This window comes from Scyliorhinus torazame, chromosome 27, assembly GCF_047496885.1.
Source record: "Scyliorhinus torazame isolate Kashiwa2021f chromosome 27, sScyTor2.1, whole genome shotgun sequence".
Taxonomy (NCBI): Eukaryota; Metazoa; Chordata; class Chondrichthyes; order Carcharhiniformes; family Scyliorhinidae; genus Scyliorhinus; species Scyliorhinus torazame.
In genome coordinates, this window is record NC_092733.1 from 41220925 (window position 1) to 41240035 (window position 19111).

Genomic DNA, 19111 nt, shown 5'->3' on the forward strand with positions numbered 1-19111 from the left:
AGTGAGAGAGAGGGAGGGGGAGTGAGAGAGAGGGAGGGGGAGTGAGAGAGACGGAGGGGGTGTGAGAGAGAGGGAGGGGGAGTGAGAGAGAGGGAGGGGGTGTGAGAGAGAGGGAGGGAGCGAGAGACAGGGAGGGGGAGTGAGAGAGATGGAGGGGGAGAGAGAGAGGGAGGGGGAGAGAGAGAGGGAGGGGGTGTGAGAGAGAGGGAGGGAGCGAGAGACAGGGAGGGGGAGAGAGAGAGGGAGGGGGTGTGAGAGAGAGGGAGGGGGAGTGAGAGAGAGGGAGGGGGTGTGAGAGAGGGAGGGAGCGAGAGACAGGGAGGGGGAGAGAGAGAGGGAGGGGGAGAGAGTGGGAGGGAGGGGGAGTGAGAGAGAGGGAGGGGGAGTGAGAGAGAGGGAGGGGGTGTGAGCGAGAGGGAGGGAGCGAGAGACAGGGAGGGGGAGAGAGAGGGAGGGGGTGTGAGAGAGGGAGGGAGGGAGCGGGAGGGAGGGAGCGAGAGACAGGGAGGGGGAGAGAGAGAGGGAGGGGGAGAGAGAGGAAGGGGGAGTGAGAGAGAGGGAGGGGGGAGTGAGAGAGAGGGAGGGGGGAGTGAGAGAGGGAGGGGGAGAGAGAGAGAGGGAGGGGGAGAGAGAGAGGGAGGGGGAGAGAGAGAGGGAGGGGGAGAGAGAGAGGGAGGGGGAGAGAGAGAGGGAGGGGGAGAGAGAGGGAGGGGGAGAGAGAGAGGGAGGGGGAGAGAGAGAGGGAGGGGGAGAGAGAGAGGGAGGGGGAGAGAGAGAGGGAGGGGGAGAGAGAGAGGGAGGGGGAGAGAGAGAGGGAGGGGGAGAGAGAGAGGGAGGGGGAGAGAGAGAGGGAGGGGGAGAGAGAGAGAGAGAGAGAGAGAGGGAGGGGGAGAGAGGGAGGGGGAGAGAGAGAGGGAGGGGGAGTGAGAGAGAGAGAGGGAGGGGGAGCGAGAGAGAGGGAGGGGGAGCGAGAGAGAGGGAGGGGGAGCGAGAGAGAGGAAGGGGGAGCGAGAGAGAGGAAGGGGGAGCGAGAGAGAGGGAGGGGGAGTGAGAGAGAGGAAGGGGGAGAGAGAGAGAGAGAGGGGGAGCGAGAGAGAGGGAGGGGGAGTGAGAGAGAGGAAGGGAGAACGAGAGAGTAGGGCAGCACGGTAGCATTGTGGATAGCACAATTGCTTCACAGCTCCAGGGTCGCAGGTTCGATTCCGGCTTGGGTCACTGTCTGTGTGGAGTCTGCACATCCTCCCCGTGTGTGCGTGGGTTTCCTCCGGGTGCTCCGGTTTCCTCCCACAGTCCAAAGATGTGCAGGTTGGGTGGATTGGCCAATGATAAATTGCCCTTAGTGTCCAAAATTGCCCTTAGTGTTGGGTGGGGTAACTGGGTTATGGGGATAGGGTGGAGGTGTTGACCTTGGGTAGGGTGCTCTTTCCAAGAGCCGGTACAGACTCGATGGGCCGAATGGCCTCCTCCTGCACTGTAAATTCTATGATTATTCTATGATTCTATGAAGACCTTTATTATCTAAATACATTTCATGGACTGCATTACCCTTGACTACTCTTTCTGGTTCTTCTTCAAAGATTCTAGAAGTTTGGCCAAGTGTGACGTTCTCTAAATCTGGTTTTGCTATTCTTTATCATATTTTTGTTTTGTACCTGTTTTTCTCTCACCCCTTTCTGGAAGAATTGGATTATTTTCCTGACGCCAGTGTTGGGTTAGCTGGTCCATATCGTACCCTGGACTTATTCTACCTCCTGTGCTAAATGTAGGTCTTATTTCAGTTGTCTGCCAGTTCTCCGGTACGTTTCTCTTTCCCCTTGATTTTTTAATGTGTACCTAATAATGTCGCAGGGAATTGAGGAAGTTGGGCTTTAATAGTTCTGCAGCAGCGTTGTAGCCATTGAGCGCACTCTGAAGTCGTTCATCTTGTCTCTGGAGCGCTGCACCTTTCTGGGCAGTAATTCGATGACTGGAAGAGCACCACCGTCTGCTGTTGTCCAAACCAGCCGCCTCCCCCAAAAATCAGCCCTCATAGAAATGCACAGGCTGCCAATGCATGCCGTTAAAAAACAACTTGCGAAAGAACCAAACTGTGCAAGGGTGTTGAGATATTGTGTCTATTACGCAGACTGACGTGTTCATCGCGATGGAACTGATGGGCACATGTGCGGAGAAGCTGAAGAAACGGATTCAGGGGCCTATTCCGGAAAGGATCCTGGGCAAGATGACTGTGGCGGTGAGTAAGGTTTGAGAAGGGTCACGGTTGGCCGTATAAGAACATAGGAGCAGGAGGAGGCCATTCGGCCCTTGAACCCCCTCCACCATTCCGTGAAACTGTGGCTGAGTTCCACTTCACTATTTTCCTGCGCTATCCTCGTGTCACTCGATGTTTAAATGTCTCACTACGAGGTAAAGGGACATTCTAATGTCGGGAAAAGTGCTCTCTGTTCTCACGTGCGGTGGTCACTTTGTATATATCAGGATTCGGTGACCGCAATGCCGGAGCGATCTTTTTGATGGTGGGATTTGTGGAAGGAGCATTTTCCAGGTCACTGGAGGAACCCCGACTCAATGCCATGGGACCGATCTCTCTGTCCGTCTGAGAAGGCAGGCGGGGCCTGACGTCAATCCTTCACCTTCAACAGGTCACTCCCAATGGCATCTTAGTTTCTGAGCGCAAGGTTACATGGTGCCTGAAACCCATTCAAGGCAAGAGAGCCAAGCTGACTATTGGGTTTACACACGTTAAAGAAACGTAGTTGTGTATTTCCACGGAAGTACCCAAAGAACAAAGAGAACACAGAACAAAGAAAAATTACAGCACAGGAACAGGCCCTTCGGCCCTCCCAGCCTGCGCCGATCCAGATCCTTTATCTAAACCTGTCGCCTATTTTCTAAGGATCTGTATCCCTCTGCTCCCTGCCCATTCATGTATCTGTCCAGATACATCTTAAATTACGCTATCGTGCCCGCCTCTACCACCTCCACTAGCAATGCATTCCAGGCACCCACCACCCTCTGCGTAAAGAACTTTCCACGCATATCTCCCTTAAACATTTCCCCTCTCACCTTGAACTTGTGACCCCTAGTAATTGAGTCCCCCACTCTGGGAAAAAGCTTCTTGCTATCCACCCTGTCTATACCTCTCATGATTTTGTAGACCTCAATCAGGTCCCCCGTCAACCTCCGTCTTTCTAATGAAAATAATCCTAATCTACTCAACCTTTCTTTATAGCTAGCACCCTCCATACCAGGCAACATCCTGGTGAACCTCCTCTGCACCCTCTCTAAAGCATCTACATCCTTTTGGCAATGTGGCGACCAGAACTGTACGCAGTATTCCAAATGTGACCTAACCAAAGTCTTATACAACTGTAACATGACCTGCCAACTCTTGTACTCAATACCCCGTCCAATGAAGGAAAGCATGCCGTATGCCTTCTTGACCACTCTATTGACCTGCGTTGCCACCTTCAGGGTACAATGGACCTGAACTCCCAGATCTCTCTGTACATCAATTTTCCCCAGGACTCTTCCATTGACCGTATAGTCCGCTCTTGAATTGGATCTTCCAAAATGCATCGCGTCGCATTTGCCTGGATTGAACTCCATCTGCCATTTCTCTGCCCAACTCTCCAATCTATCTATATTTTGCTGTATTCTCTGACAGTCCTCCTCGCTATCTGCAACTCCACCAATCTTAGTATCATCTGCAAACTTGCTAATCAGACCACCTATACCTTCGTCCAGATCATTTATGTATATCACAAACAACAGTGGTCCGAGCACGGATCCCTGTGGAACACCACTAGTCACCGCTCTCCATTTCGAGACACTCCCTTCCAACACTACTCTCTGTCTCCTGTTGCCCAGCCAGTTCTTTATCCATCTAGCTAGTACACCCTGAACCCCAGACGACTTCACTTTTTCCATCAACCTGCCATGGGAAACGTTATCAAACACCTTACTGAAGTCCATGTATATGACATTTACAGCCCTTCCCTCATCAATCAACTTTGTCACTTCCTCAAAGCGACGGAGACAGTAAGAAAACTACATTTGGAATCCCGCTCTTCTCTCTGTTCCAACCTGACGCGCTGACAAAAGAGTCAACCAAACTCGAAACGTCAGTTCCGTCCTCTCTCCACAGATGCTGTCAGACTCGCTGAGATTTTCGAGCATTTTATGTTTTTGTTTCAGATTCCAGCATCCGCATCAGTGAGAATCTGTCAGCTCCCAGGGTGGCATGGTGGCGTAGTGGCTAGCACTGCAGCCTCACGGCTCCGAGGACCCAGGTTCGATCCCGGCTCTGAGTCACTGTCCGTGTGGAGTTTGCACATTCTCCCTGGGTCTGCGTGAGTTTCACCCCCACAACCCAAAGATGTGCAGGGTAGGTGGATTGGCCACGCTAAATTGCCCCTTAATTGGGAAACAAAAGAATCAGGTAGTCTAAATTTTTTAACAAGAATCTGTCAGCTCTTCACTTAGGTGCGTGTACGTTTGTGTGTATGTGCACGTGTATGTGTGTGCGTGTCTGTACATGTGTGTGTATATGTGTGTATATGTGTGTATGTGTGTGTATATATGTGTGTATACATGTGTGTATACGTGTGTGTATACGTGTGTGTATACGTGCGTGTGTATACGTGCGTGTATACGTGTGTGTATACGTGCGTGTGTATACGTGCGTGTGTATACGTGCGTGTGTATACGTGCGTGTGTATACGTGCGTGCGTATACGTGCGTGCGTATACGTGCGTGCGTATACGTGTGCGTGTCTGTACGTGTGTGTGTATACGTGTATGTGTGTGTATGCGTGCGTGTGTATGCGTGCGTGTGTACGTGCGTGCGTGTGTACATGCGAGTGTGTGTACGTGTGTACGTGCGTGTGTATACGTGCGTCTGTATACGTGCATGTGTGTACGTGCGTGCACATGCGTGTGTATATGTGCGTGTGTATACGCGTGTGTATACACGTGTATACATGCGTATGTATATGTGCGTGTGTATACGTGTGTGTATACGTGCGTGTGTATACGTGTGTGTATACGTGCGTGTCTGTACGTGTGTGTATACATGCGTGTGTATACGTGCGTGCGTGTCTACGTGTGTGTATTCATGCATGTGTATTCGTACGTGTGTATACGTGCGGCGTGTGTCTGTATACGTGCGTGTGTATACGTGCGGCATGTGTCTGTGTACGTGCGTGTGTATACGTGCGGCGTGTGTGTGTGTGTATACGTGCGTGTGTGTACTTTTGTGTGTACATGTGTACCCACCTTCCCAGGGTACCACTACGTCACACATTCCAGCTCTGGCTCACATCAGGTTTCCATTTGACAATGAAGAGCAGTCCACCTGCACAGAGCAGCCTCCTTCGCAGAGCAGTCCACCTGCACAGGGCAGTCCACCTGCACAGAGCAGTCCACCTGCACAGAGCAGCCTCCTTCGCAGAGCAGTCCACCTGCACAGAGCAGTCCACCTGCACAGAGCAGTCCACCTGCACAGGGCAGCCTCCTTCGCAGAGCAGTCCACCTGCACAGAGCAGCCTCCTTCGCAGAGCAGCCTCCTTCGCAGAGCAGCCTCCTTCGCAGAGCAGCCTCCTTCGCAGAGCAGTCCACCTGCACAGAGCAGCCTCCTTCGCAGAGCCGCCTCCTTCGCAGAGCCGCCTCCTTCGCAGAGCAGCCTCCTTCGCAGAGCAGTCCACCTGCACAGAGCAGCCTCCTTCGCAGAGTAGCCTCCTTCGCAGAGCAGCCTCCTGCACAGAGCAGCCTCCTGCACAGAGCAGCCTCCTTCGCAGAGCAGCCTCCTTCGCAGAGCAGCCTCCTTCGCAGAGCAGCCTCCTGCGCAGAGCAGCCTCCTGCGCAGAGCAGCCTCCTGCACAGAGCAGCCTCCTTCACAGAGCAGCCACCTTCACAGAGCAGCCTCCTGCACAGAGCAGCCTCCTTCGCAGAGCAGCCTCCTGCACAGAGCAGCCTCCTTCGCAGAGCAGCCTCCTTCGCAGAGTAGCCTCCTTCGCAGAGCAGCCTCCTTCGCAGAGCAGCCTCCTTCGCAGAGCAGCCTCCTGCACAGAGCAGCCTCCTTCGCAGAGCAGCCACCTTCGCAGAGCAGCCTCCTTCGCAGAGCAGCCTCCTGCACAGAGCAGCCTCCTTCACAGAGCAGCCTCCTTCACAGAGCAGCCACCTTCACAGAGCAGCCTCCTTCGCAGAGCAGCCTCCTGCGCAGAGCAGCCTCCTTCGCAGAGCAGCCACCTTCGCAGAGCAGCCTCCTTCGCAGAGCAGCCTCCTTCGCAGAGCAGCCTCCTGCACAGAGCAGCCTCCTTCGCAGAGCAGCCTCCTTCGCAGAGCAGCCACCTTCGCAGAGCAGCCTCCTTCGCAGAGCAGCCTCCTTCGCAGAGCAGCCTCCTTCACAGAGCAGCCTCCTTCGCAGAGCAGCCTCCTTCGCAGAGCAGCCTCCTTCGCAGAGCAGCCTCCTGCACAGAGCAGCCTCCTTCGCAGAGCAGCCACCGTCGCAGAGCAGCCTCCTTCGCAGAGCAGCCTCCTTCGCAGAGCAGTCCACCTGCACAGAGCAGCCTCCTTCGCAGAGCAGCCTCCTTCGCAGAGCAGCCTCCTTCGCAGAGCAGCCTCCTTCGCAGAGCAGTCCACCTGCACAGAGCAGCCTCCTTCGCAGAGCCGCCTCCTTCGCAGAGCCGCCTCCTTCGCAGAGCAGCCTCCTTCGCAGAGCAGTCCACCTGCACAGAGCAGCCTCCTTCGCAGAGTAGCCTCCTTCGCAGAGCAGCCTCCTGCACAGAGCAGCCTCCTGCACAGAGCAGCCTCCTTCGCAGAGCAGCCTCCTTCGCAGAGCAGCCTCCTTCGCAGAGCAGCCTCCTGCGCAGAGCAGCCTCCTGCGCAGAGCAGCCTCCTGCACAGAGCAGCCTCCTTCGCAGAGCAGCCTCCTTCGCAGAGCAGCCTCCTGCGCAGAGCAGCCTCCTGCACAGAGCAGCCTCCTTCGCAGAGCAGCCTCCTGCGCAGAGCAGCCTCCTGCGCAGAGCAGCCTCCTGCACAGAGCAGCCTCCTTCACAGAGCAGCCACCTTCACAGAGCAGCCTCCTGCGCAGAGCAGCCTCCTTCGCAGAGCAGCCTCCTTCGCAGAGCAGCCTCCTGCGCAGAGCAGCCACCTTCGCAGAGCAGCCACCTTCGCAGAGCAGCCACCTTCGCAGAGCAGCCACCGTCGCAGAGCAGCCTCCTTCGCAGAGCAGCCTCCTTCGCAGAGCAGCCACCTTCACAGAGCAGCCACCTTCGCAGAGTAGCCTCCTTCGCAGAGCAGCCTCCTGCACAGAGCAGCCTCCTTCGCAGAGCAGACTCCTTCGCAGAGCAGCCTCCTTCGCAGAGTAGCCTCCTTCGCAGAGCAGCCTCCTGCACAGAGCAGCCTCCTTCGCAGAGCAGCCACCTTCGCAGAGCAGCCTCCTTCGCAGAGCAGCCTCCTGCACAGAGCAGCCTCCTTCACAGAGCAGCCACCTTCACAGAGCAGCCTCCTGCACAGAGCAGCCTCCTTCGCAGAGCAGCCTCCTTCACAGAGCAGCCTCCTTCGCAGAGCAGCCTCCTTCGCAGAGCAGCCTCCTTCGCAGAGCAGCCTCCTGCACAGAGCAGCCTCCTTCGCAGAGCAGCCACCGTCGCAGAGCAGCCTCCTTCGCAGAGCAGCCTCCTTCGCAGAGCAGCCACCGTCGCAGAGCAGCCTCCTTCGCAGAGCAGCCACCGTCGCAGAGCAGCCTCCTGCGCAGAGCAGCCTCCTTCGCAGAGCAGCCTCCTTCGCAGAGCAGCCACCCTCGCAGAGCAGCCTCCTTCGCAGAGCAGCCTCCTTCGCAGAGCAGCCACCGTCGCAGAGCAGCCACCGTCGCAGAGCAGCCACCGTCGCAGAGCAGCCTCCTTCGCAGAGCAGCCTCCTTCGCAGAGCAGCCTCCTTCGCAGAGCCGCCTCCTTCGCAGAGCCGCCTCCTTCGCAGAGCAGCCACCTGCACAGAGCCGCCTCCTTCGCAGAGCAGCCTCCTTCGCAGAGCAGCCACCGTCGCAGAGCAGCCTCCTTCACAGAGCAGCCACCGTCGCAGAGCAGCCTCCTTCGCAGAGCAGCCACCGTCGCAGAGCAGCCACCGTCGCAGAGCAGCCTCCTTCGCAGAGCCGCCTCCTTCGCAGAGCCGCCTCCTTCGCAGAGCAGCCACCTGCACAGAGCCGCCTCCTTCGCAGAGCAGCCTCCTTCGCAGAGCAGCCACCGTCGCAGAGCAGCCTCCTTCACAGAGCAGCCACCGTCGCAGAGCAGCCACCGTCGCAGAGCAGCCTCCTTCACAGAGCAGCCACCTGCACAGAGCAGCCTCCTTCGCAGAGCAGCCTCCTTCACAGAGCAGCCTCCTTCACAGAGCAGCCTCCTTCGCAGAGCAGCCACCTGCACAGAGCAGCCTCCTTCGCAGAGCAGCCTCCTTCACAGAGCAGCCTCCTTCGCAGAGCAGCCACCTGCGCAGAGCCGCCTCCTGCGCAGAGCAGCCTCCTTCACAGAGCAGCCACCGTCGCAGAGCAGCCTCCTTCACAGAGCAGCCACCTGCACAGAGCAGCCTCCTTCACAGAGCAGCCTCCTTCACAGAGCAGCCTCCTTCGCAGAGCAGCCTCCTTCACAGAGCAGCCACCTGCACAGAGCAGCCTCCTTCACAGAGCAGCCACCTGCACAGAGCAGCCTCCTTCGCAGAGCAGCCTCCTTCACAGAGCAGCCTCCTTCACAGAGCAGCCACCTGCACAGAGCAGCCACCGTCGCAGAGCAGCCTCCTTCACAGAGCAGCCTCCTTCACAGAGCAGCCTCCTTCGCAGAGCAGCCTCCGTCGCAGAGCAGCCTCCTTCACAGAGCAGCCTCCTTCACAGAGCAGCCTCCTTCACAGAGCAGCCTCCTTCGCAGAGCAGCCTCCTGCGCAGAGCAGCCACCGTCGCAGAGCAGCCTCCTTCGCAGAGCAGCCTCCTTCACAGAGCAGCCTCCTTCACAGAGCAGCCTCCTTCACAGAGCAGCCTCCTTCGCAGAGCAGCCTCCTGCGCAGAGCAGCCACCTTCGCAGAGCAGCCTCCTTCACAGAGCAGCCTCCTTCACAGAGCAGCCCCCTTCACAGAGCAGCCTCCTTCGCAGAGCAGCCTCCTGCACAGAGCAGCCTCCTGCACAGAGCAGCCTCCTGCGCAGAGCAGCCACCTTCGCAGAGCAGCCTCCTTCTCAGAGCAGCCTCCTGCGCAGAGCAGCCTCCTTCGCAGAGCAGCCTCCTGCACAGAGCAGCCTCCTGCACAGAGCAGCCTCCTTCGCAGAGCAGCCACCGTCGCAGAGCAGCCTCCTTCACAGAGCAGCCTCCTGCGCAGAGCAGCCACCGTCGCAGAGCAGCCTCCTTCGCAGAGCAGCCTCCTGCACAGAGCAGCCTCCTGCACAGAGCAGCCACCGTCGCAGAGCAGCCTCCTTCACAGAGCAGCCTCCTGCGCAGAGCAGCCACCGTCGCAGAGCAGCCTCCTTCGCAGAGCAGCCTCCTGCACAGAGCAGCCTCCTGCACAGAGCAGCCTCCTGCGCAGAGCAGCCTCCTTCGCAGAGCAGCCTCCTGCACAGAGCAGCCACCGTCGCAGAGCAGCCTCCTTCGCAGAGCAGCCACCGTCGCAGAGCAGCCTCCTTCACAGAGCAGCCTCCTTCGCAGAGCAGCCTCCTTCGCAGAGCAGCCACCGTCGCAGAGCAGCCACCTTCGCAGAGCAGCCACCGTCGCAGAGCAGCCACCGTCGCAGAGCAGCCTCCTTCGCAGAGCAGCCACCTGCACAGAGCAGCCTCCTTCGCAGAGCAGCCACCTGCACAGAGCAGCCTCCTGCACAGAGCAGCCACCTTCGCAGAGCAGCCTCCTGCACAGAGCAGCCTCCTTCGCAGAGCAGCCACCTGCGCAGAGCAGCCTCCTTCGCAGAGCAGCCTCCTTCGCAGAGCAGCCACCTTCGCAGAGCAGCCTCCTTCGCAGAGCAGCCACCTTCGCAGAGCAGCCACCGTCGCAGAGCAGCCTCCTGCACAGAGCAGCCACCGTCGCAGAGCAGCCTCCTTCGCAGAGCAGCCACCTGCACAGAGCAGCCTCCTTCGCAGAGCAGCCACCGTCGCAGAGCAGCCTCCTTCGCAGAGCAGCCACCGTCGCAGAGCAGCCTCCTTCGCAGAGCAGCCTCCTTCGCAGAGCAGCCTCCTGCGCAGAGCCGCCTCCTTCACAGAGCAGCCTCCTTCGCAGAGCAGCCTCCTTCACAGAGCAGCCTCCTTCGCAGAGCAGCCACCGTCGCAGAGCAGCCTCCTTCGCAGAGCAGCCACCGTCGCAGAGCAGCCTCCTTCGCAGAGCAGCCACCGTCGCAGAGCAGCCTCCTTCGCAGAGCAGCCACCGTCGCAGAGCAGCCTCCTTCGCAGAGCAGCCACCGTCGCAGAGCAGCCTCCTTCGCAGAGCAGCCTCCTTCACAGAGCAGCCTCCTTCGCAGAGCAGCCACCGTCGCAGAGCAGCCTCCTTCGCAGAGCAGCCTCCTTCGCAGAGCAGCCTCCTTCGCAGAGCAGCCACCGTCGCAGAGCAGCCTCCTTCGCAGAGCAGCCTCCTGCGCAGAGCAGCCACCGTCGCAGAGCAGCCTCCTTCACAGAGCAGCCACCGTCGCAGAGCAGCCTCCTTCGCAGAGCAGCCACCGTCGCAGAGCAGCCTCCTTCGCAGAGCAGCCTCCTGCACAGAGCAGCCTCCTTCGCAGAGCAGCCTCCTTCGCAGAGCAGCCACCGTCGCAGAGCAGCCTCCTTCGCAGAGCAGCCTCCTGCGCAGAGCAGCCTCCTGCGCAGAGCAGCCTCCTTCGCAGAGCAGCCACCGTCGCAGAGCAGCCTCCTTCGCAGAGCAGCCACCGTCGCAGAGCAGCCTCCTTCGCAGAGCAGCCTCCTTCGCAGAGCAGCCTCCTTCGCAGAGCAGCCTCCTTCGCAGAGCAGCCTCCTTCGCAGAGCAGCCTCCTTCGCAGAGCAGCCTCCTTCGCAGAGCAGCCTCCTTCGCAGAGCAGCCTCCTTCGCAGAGCAGCCTCCTTCGCAGAGCAGCCACCTGCACAGAGCAGCCTCCTTCGCAGAGCAGCCACCTGCACAGAGCAGCCTCCTTCGCAGAGCAGCCACCTGCACAGAGCAGCCTCCTTCGCAGAGCAGCCACCTGCACAGAGCAGCCTCCTTCGCAGAGCAGCCCCGTTCGCAGAGCAGCCTCCTTCGCAGAGCAGCCTCCTTCGCAGAGCAGCCTCCTGCACAGAGCAGCCTCCTTCGCAGAGCAGCCACCTGCACAGAGCAGCCACCGTCGCAGAGCAGCCTCCTGCACAGAGCAGCCTCCTTCGCAGAGCAGCCTCCTTCGCAGAGCAGCCTCCTTCGCAGAGCAGCCTCCTTCGCAGAGCAGCCTCCTTCGCAGAGCAGCCACCTTCGCAGAGCAGCCTCCTTCGCAGAGCAGCCTCCTTCGCAGAGCAGCCACCGTCGCAGAGCAGCCTCCTTCGCAGAGCAGCCACCGTCGCAGAGCAGCCACCTGCACAGAGCAGCCTCCTTCGCAGAGCAGCCTCCTTCGCAGAGCAGCCACCGTCGCAGAGCAGCCTCCTTCGCAGAGCAGCCTCCTTCACAGAGCAGCCACCTGCACAGAGCAGCCTCCTTCGCAGAGCAGCCTCCTTCGCAGAGCAGCCACCTTCGCAGAGCAGCCTCCTTCGCAGAGCAGCCACCGTCGCAGAGCAGCCTCCTTCGCAGAGCAGCCACCGTCGCAGAGCAGCCACCTGCACAGAGCAGCCTCCTTCGCAGAGCAGCCTCCTGCACAGAGCAGCCTCCTTCGCAGAGCAGCCACCTTCGCAGAGCAGCCTCCTTCGCAGAGCAGCCACCGTCGCAGAGCAGCCACCTGCACAGAGCAGCCTCCTTCGCAGAGCAGCCACCGTCGCAGAGCAGCCTCCTGCACAGAGCAGCCTCCTTCGCAGAGCAGCCTCCTTCGCAGAGCAGCCACCGTCGCAGAGCAGCCACCTGCGCAGAGCAGCCACCTTCGCAGAGCAGCCTCCTTCGCAGAGCAGCCTCCTGCACAGAGCAGCCACCTGCACAGAGCAGCCTCCTTCGCAGAGCAGCCACCTTCGCAGAGCAGCCTCCTTCGCAGAGCAGCCACCGTCGCAGAGCAGCCTCCTTCGCAGAGCAGCCACCGTCGCAGAGCAGCCACCTGCACAGAGCAGCCTCCTTCGCAGAGCAGCCACCTTCACAGAGCAGCCTCCTTCGCAGAGCAGCCACCTTCGCAGAGCAGCCACCTGCACAGAGCAGCCTCCTTCACAGAGCAGCCTCCTTCGCAGAGCAGCCACCTGCACAGAGCAGCCTCCTTCACAGAGCAGCCTCCTTCGCAGAGCAGCCTCCTGCGCAGAGCAGCCTCCTTCGCAGAGCAGCCTCCTTCGCAGAGCAGCCTCCTGCACAGAGCAGCCTCCTGCGCAGAGCAGCCTCCTTCGCAGAGCAGCCACCTGCGCAGAGCAGCCTCCTTCGCAGAGCAGCCACCTGCGCAGAGCAGCCACCTGCGCAGAGCAGCCTCCTTCACAGAGCCGCCTCCTGCGCAGAGCAGCCTCCTTCGCAGAGCAGCCTCCTTCGCAGAGCAGCCTCCTTCGCAGAGCAGCCTCCTTCGCAGAGCAGCCTCCTTCGCAGAGCAGCCTCCTTCGCAGAGCAGCCTCCTGCACAGAGCAGCCACCTGCACAGAGCAGCCTCCTGCACAGAGCAGCCACCTTCGCAGAGCAGCCTCCTTCGCAGAGCAGCCTCCTTCGCAGAGCAGCCACCTTCACAGAGCAGCCTCCTGCACAGAGCAGCCACCTTCGCAGAGCAGCCACCTTCGCAGAGCAGCCTCCTTTGCAGAGCAGCCTCCTTTGCAGAGCAGCCTCCTTCGCAGAGCAGCCTCCTGCACAGAGCAGCCTCCTTCGCAGAGCAGCCTCCTTCGCAGAGCAGTCCACCTGCACAGAGCAGCCTCCTTCGCAGAGCAGCCTCCTTCGCAGAGCAGCCTCCTTCGCAGAGCAGCCTCCTGCGCAGAGCAGCCTCCTTCGCAGAGCAGCCTCCTTCGCAGAGCAGCCTCCTTCGCAGAGCAGCCTCCTTCGCAGAGCAGCCTCCTTCGCAGAGCAGCCTCCTTCGCAGAGCAGCCTCCTTCGCAGAGCAGCCACCGTCGCAGAGCAGCCTCCTTCGCAGAGCAGCCTCCTTCACAGAGCAGCCTCCTTCGCAGAGCAGCCTCCTTCGCAGAGCAGCCTCCTTCGCAGAGCAGCCACCGTCGCAGAGCAGCCTCCTTCGCAGAGCAGCCTCCTTCGCAGAGCAGCCTCCTGCGCAGAGCAGCCTCCGTCGCAGAGCAGCCACCGTCGCAGAGCAGCCACCTGCACAGAGCAGCCTCCTTCACAGAGCAGCCACCTGCACAGAGCAGCCTCCTTCGCAGAGCAGCCTCCTTCACAGAGCAGCCTCCTTCACAGAGCAGCCTCCTTCACAGAGCAGCCACCTGAACAGAGCAGCCACCGTCGCAGAGCAGCCTCCTTCACAGAGCAGCCTCCTTCACAGAGCAGCCTCCTTCGCAGAGCAGCCTCCGTCGCAGAGCAGCCTCCTTCACAGAGCAGCCTCCTTCACAGAGCAGCCTCCTTCACAGAGCAGCCTCCTTCGCAGAGCAGCCTCCTGCGCAGAGCAGCCACCGTCGCAGAGCAGCCTCCTTCGCAGAGCAGCCTCCTTCACAGAGCAGCCTCCTTCACAGAGCAGCCTCCTTCACAGAGCAGCCTCCTTCGCAGAGCAGCCTCCTGCGCAGAGCAGCCACCTTCGCAGAGCAGCCTCCTTCACAGAGCAGCCTCCTTCACAGAGCAGCCTCCTTCGCAGAGCAGCCTCCTTCGCAGAGCAGCCTCCTGCACAGAGCAGCCTCCTGCACAGAGCAGCCTCCTGCGCAGAGCAGCCACCTTCGCAGAGCAGCCTCCTTCACAGAGCAGCCTCCTGCGCAGAGCAGCCACCTTCGCAGAGCAGCCTCCTTCGCAGAGCAGCCTCCTGCACAGAGCAGCCTCCTGCACAGAGCAGCCTCCTTCGCAGAGCAGCCACCGTCGCAGAGCAGCCTCCTTCGCAGAGCAGCCTCCTGCGCAGAGCAGCCACCGTCGCAGAGCAGCCTCCTTCGCAGAGCAGCCTCCTGCACAGAGCAGCCTCCTGCACAGAGCAGCCACCGTCGCAGAGCAGCCTCCTTCACAGAGCAGCCTCCTGCGCAGAGCAGCCACCGTCGCAGAGCAGCCTCCTTCGCAGAGCAGCCTCCTGCACAGAGCAGCCTCCTGCACAGAGCAGCCTCCTGCGCAGAGCAGCCTCCTTCGCAGAGCAGCCTCCTGCACAGAGCAGCCACCGTCGCAGAGCAGCCTCCTTCGCAGAGCAGCCACCGTCGCAGAGCAGCCTCCTTCACAGAGCAGCCTCCTTCGCAGAGCAGCCTCCTTCGCAGAGCAGCCACCGTCGCAGAGCAGCCACCTTCGCAGAGCAGCCACCGTCGCAGAGCAGCCACCGTCGCAGAGCAGCCTCCTTCGCAGAGCAGCCACCTGCACAGAGCAGCCTCCTTCGCAGAGCAGCCACCTGCACAGAGCAGCCTCCTGCACAGAGCAGCCACCTTCGCAGAGCAGCCTCCTGCACAGAGCAGCCTCCTTCGCAGAGCAGCCACCTGCGCAGAGCAGCCTCCTTCGCAGAGCAGCCTCCTTCGCAGAGCAGCCACCTTCGCAGAGCAGCCTCCTTCGCAGAGCAGCCACCTTCGCAGAGCAGCCACCGTCGCAGAGCAGCCTCCTGCACAGAGCAGCCACCGTCGCAGAGCAGCCTCCTTCGCAGAGCAGCCACCTGCACAGAGCAGCCTCCTTCGCAGAGCAGCCACCGTCGCAGAGCAGCCTCCTTCGCAGAGCAGCCACCGTCGCAGAGCAGCCTCCTTCGCAGAGCAGCCTCCTTCGCAGAGCAGCCTCCTGCGCAGAGCCGCCTCCTTCACAGAGCAGCCTCCTTCGCAGAGCAGCCTCCTTCACAGAGCAGCCTCCTTCGCAGAGCAGCCACCGTCGCAGAGCAGCCTCCTTCGCAGAGCAGCCACCGTCGCAGAGCAGCCTCCTTCGCAGAGCAGCCACCGTCGCAGAGCAGCCTCCTTCGCAGAGCAGCCACCGTCGCAGAGCAGCCTCCTTCGCAGAGCAGCCACCGTCGCAGAGCAGCCTCCTTCGCAGAGCAGCCTCCTTCACAGAGCAGCCTCCTTCGCAGAGCAGCCACCGTCGCAGAGCAGCCTCCTTCGCAGAGCAGCCTCCTTCGCAGAGCAGCCTCCTTCGCAGAGCAGCCACCGTCGCAGAGCAGCCTCCTTCGCAGAGCAGCCTCCTGCGCAGAGCAGCCACCGTCGCAGAGCAGCCTCCTTCACAGAGCAGCCACCGTCGCAGAGCAGCCTCCTTCGCAGAGCAGCCACCGTCGCAGAGCAGCCTCCTTCGCAGAGCAGCCTCCTGCACAGAGCAGCCTCCTTCGCAGAGCAGCCTCCTTCGCAGAGCAGCCACCGTCGCAGAGCAGCCTCCTTCGCAGAGCAGCCTCCTGCGCAGAGCAGCCTCCTGCGCAGAGCAGCCTCCTTCGCAGAGCAGCCACCGTCGCAGAGCAGCCTCCTTCGCAGAGCAGCCACCGTCGCAGAGCAGCCTCCTTCGCAGAGCAGCCTCCTTCGCAGAGCAGCCTCCTTCGCAGAGCAGCCTCCTTCGCAGAGCAGCCTCCTTCGCAGAGCAGCCTCCTTCGCAGAGCAGCCTCCTTCGCAGAGCAGCCACCTGCACAGAGCAGCCTCCTTCGCAGAGCAGCCACCTGCACAGAGCAGCCTCCTTCGCAGAGCAGCCACCTGCACAGAGCAGCCTCCTTCGCAGAGCAGCCACCTGCACAGAGCAGCCTCCTTCGCAGAGCAGCCCCGTTCGCAGAGCAGCCTCCTTCGCAGAGCAGCCTCCTTCGCAGAGCAGCCTCCTGCACAGAGCAGCCTCCTTCGCAGAGCAGCCACCTGCACAGAGCAGCCACCGTCGCAGAGCAGCCTCCTGCACAGAGCAGCCTCCTTCGCAGAGCAGCCTCCTTCGCAGAGCAGCCTCCTTCGCAGAGCAGCCTCCTTCGCAGAGCAGCCACCTTCGCAGAGCAGCCTCCTTCGCAGAGCAGCCTCCTTCGCAGAGCAGCCACCGTCGCAGAGCAGCCTCCTTCGCAGAGCAGCCACCGTCGCAGAGCAGCCACCTGCACAGAGCAGCCTCCTTCGCAGAGCAGCCTCCTGCACAGAGCAGCCTCCTTCGCAGAGCAGCCTCCTTCGCAGAGCAGCCTCCTTCGCAGAGCAGCCTCCTTCACAGAGCAGCCACCTGCACAGAGCAGCCTCCTTCGCAGAGCAGCCTCCTTCGCAGAGCAGCCACCTTCGCAGAGCAGCCTCCTTCGCAGAGCAGCCACCGTCGCAGAGCAGCCTCCTTCGCAGAGCAGCCACCGTCGCAGAGCAGCCACCTGCACAGAGCAGCCTCCTTCGCAGAGCAGCCTCCTGCACAGAGCAGCCTCCTTCGCAGAGCAGCCACCTTCGCAGAGCAGCCTCCTTCGCAGAGCAGCCACCGTCGCAGAGCAGCCACCTGCACAGAGCAGCCTCCTTCGCAGAGCAGCCACCGTCGCAGAGCAGCCTCCTGCACAGAGCAGCCTCCTTCGCAGAGCAGCCTCCTTCGCAGAGCAGCCACCTGCGCAGAGCAGCCACCTGCGCAGAGCAGCCACCTTCGCAGAGCAGCCTCCTTCGCAGAGCAGCCTCCTGCACAGAGCAGCCACCTGCACAGAGCAGCCTCCTTCGCAGAGCAGCCACCTTCGCAGAGCAGCCTCCTTCGCAGAGCAGCCACCGTCGCAGAGCAGCCTCCTTCGCAGAGCAGCCACCGTCGCAGAGCAGCCACCTGCACAGAGCAGCCTCCTTCGCAGAGCAGCCACCTTCACAGAGCAGCCTCCTTCGCAGAGCAGCCACCTTCGCAGAGCAGCCACCTGCACAGAGCAGCCTCCTTCACAGAGCAGCCTCCTTCGCAGAGCAGCCACCTGCACAGAGCAGCCTCCTTCACAGAGCAGCCTCCTTCGCAGAGCAGCCTCCTGCGCAGAGCAGCCTCCTTCGCAGAGCAGCCTCCTTCGCAGAGCAGCCTCCTGCACAGAGCAGCCTCCTGCGCAGAGCAGCCTCCTTCGCAGAGCAGCCACCTGCGCAGAGCAGCCTCCTTCGCAGAGCAGCCACCTTCGCAGAGCAGCCACCTGCGCAGAGCAGCCACCTGCGCAGAGCAGCCTCCTTCACAGAGCCGCCTCCTGCGCAGAGCAGCCTCCTTCGCAGAGCAGCCTCCTTCGCAGAGCAGCCTCCTTCGCAGAGCAGCCTCCTTCGCAGAGCAGCCTCCTTCGCAGAGCAGCCTCCTTCGCAGAGCAGCCTCCTTCGCAGAGCAGCCTCCTGCACAGAGCAGCCACCTGCACAGAGCAGCCTCCTGCACAGAGCAGCCACCTTCGCAGAGCAGCCTCCTTCGCAGAGCAGCCTCCTTCGCAGAGCAGCCACCTTCACAGAGCAGCCTCCTGCACAGAGCAGCCACCTTCGCAGAGCAGCCACCTTCGCAGAGCAGCCTCCTTTGCAGAGCAGCCTCCTTCGCAGAGCAGCCTCCTGCACAGAGCAGCCTCCTTCGCAGAGCAGCCTCCTTCGCAGAGCAGTCCACCTGCACAGAGCAGCCTCCTTCGCAGAGCAGCCTCCTTCGCAGAGCAGCCTCCTTCGCAGAGCAGCCTCCTGCGCAGAGCAGCCTCCTTCGCAGAGCAGCCTCCTTCGCAGAGCAGCCTCCTTCGCAGAGCAGCCTCCTTCGCAGAGCAGCCTCCTTCGCAGAGCAGCCTCCTTCGCAGAGCAGCCACCGTCGCAGAGCAGCCTCCTTCGCAGAGCAGCCTCCTTCGCAGAGCAGCCACCGTCGCAGAGCAGCCTCCTTCGCAGAGCAGCCTCCTTCGCAGAGCAGCCTCCTTCGCAGAGCAGCCTCCTTCGCAGAGCAGCCTCCTTCGCAGAGCAGCCACCGTCGCAGAGCAGCCTCCTTCGCAGAGCAGCCTCCTTCACAGAGCAGCCTCCTTCGCAGAGCAGCCTCCTTCGCAGAGCAGCCTCCTTCGCAGAGCAGCCTCCTTCGCAGAGCAGCCACCGTCGCAGAGCAGCCTCCTTCGCAGAGCAGCCTCCTTCGCAGAGCAGCCTCCTTCGCAGAGCAGCCTCCTTCGCAGAGCAGCCACCGTCGCAGAGCAGCCACCTGCACAGAGCAGCCTCCTTCGCAGAGCAGCCTCCTTCGCAGAGCAGCCTCCTGCGCAGAGCAGCCTCCTTCGCAGAGCAGCCTCCTTCGCAGAGCAGCCTCCTTCGCAGAGCAGCCACCTGCACAGAGCAGCCTCCTGCGCAGAGCAGCCTCCTTCGCAGAGCAGCCTCCTTCGCAGAGCAGCCTCCTTCGCAGAGCAGCCTCCTTCGCAGAGCAGCCACCTGCACAGAGCAGCCTCCTGCGCAGAGCAGCCTCCTTCGCAGAGCAGCCTCCTTCGCAGAGCAGCCTCCTGCGCAGAGCAGCCTCCGTCGCAGAGCAGCCTCCTGCACAGAGCAGCCTCCTTCGCAGAGCAGCCACCTGCACAGAGCAGCCTCCTGCACAGAGCAGCCTCCTTCGCAGAGCAGCCTCCTGCGCAGAGCAGCCTCCTTCGCAGAGCAGCCTCCTGCGCAGAGCAGCCTCCGTCGCAGAGCAGCCTCCGTCGCAGAGCAGCCACCGTCGCAGAGCAGCCTCCTTCGCAGAGCAGCCTCCTTCGCAGAGCAGCCTCCTTCACAGAGCAGCCTCCTTCGCAGAGCAGCCACCGTCGCAGAGCAGCCTCCTTCGCAGAGCAGCCTCCTTCGCAGAGCAGCCTCCTTCACAGAGCAGCCTCCGTCGCAGAGCAGCCACCGTCGCAGAGCAGCCACCTGCACAGAGCAGCCTCCTTCGCAGAGCAGCCTCCTTCGCAGAGCAGCCACCTTCGCAGAGCAGCCTCCTTCGCAGAGCAGCCTCCTTCGCAGAGCAGCCACCTTCGCAGAGCAGCCACCGTCGCAGAGCAGCCACCTGCACAGAGCAGCCTCCTTCGCAGAGCAGCCACCGTCGCAGAGCAGCCTCCTTCGCAGAGCAGCCACCTTCGC

At 61.6% G+C, this 19111-nt stretch overlaps 1 protein-coding gene across 3 annotated transcripts in view; it reads left to right on the top strand.

Annotated features, from left to right (window-relative positions):
• The window catches only part of map2k7 (mitogen-activated protein kinase kinase 7), a 201584-nt gene that overhangs the window by 95063 nt on the left and 87410 nt on the right, over positions 1 to 19111 (top strand). For 2 of the 3 annotated variants that reach the window (XM_072491280.1, XM_072491281.1), the window contains one exon: positions 2126 to 2233. The exons of the other annotated variant lie outside the window; for it this stretch is intronic. In XM_072491280.1, coding sequence (XP_072347381.1) covers positions 2126 to 2233 — 108 coding nt within the window. The remainder of the gene's footprint in view (positions 1 to 2125; positions 2234 to 19111) is intronic. 3 annotated transcript variants of the gene reach the window in all.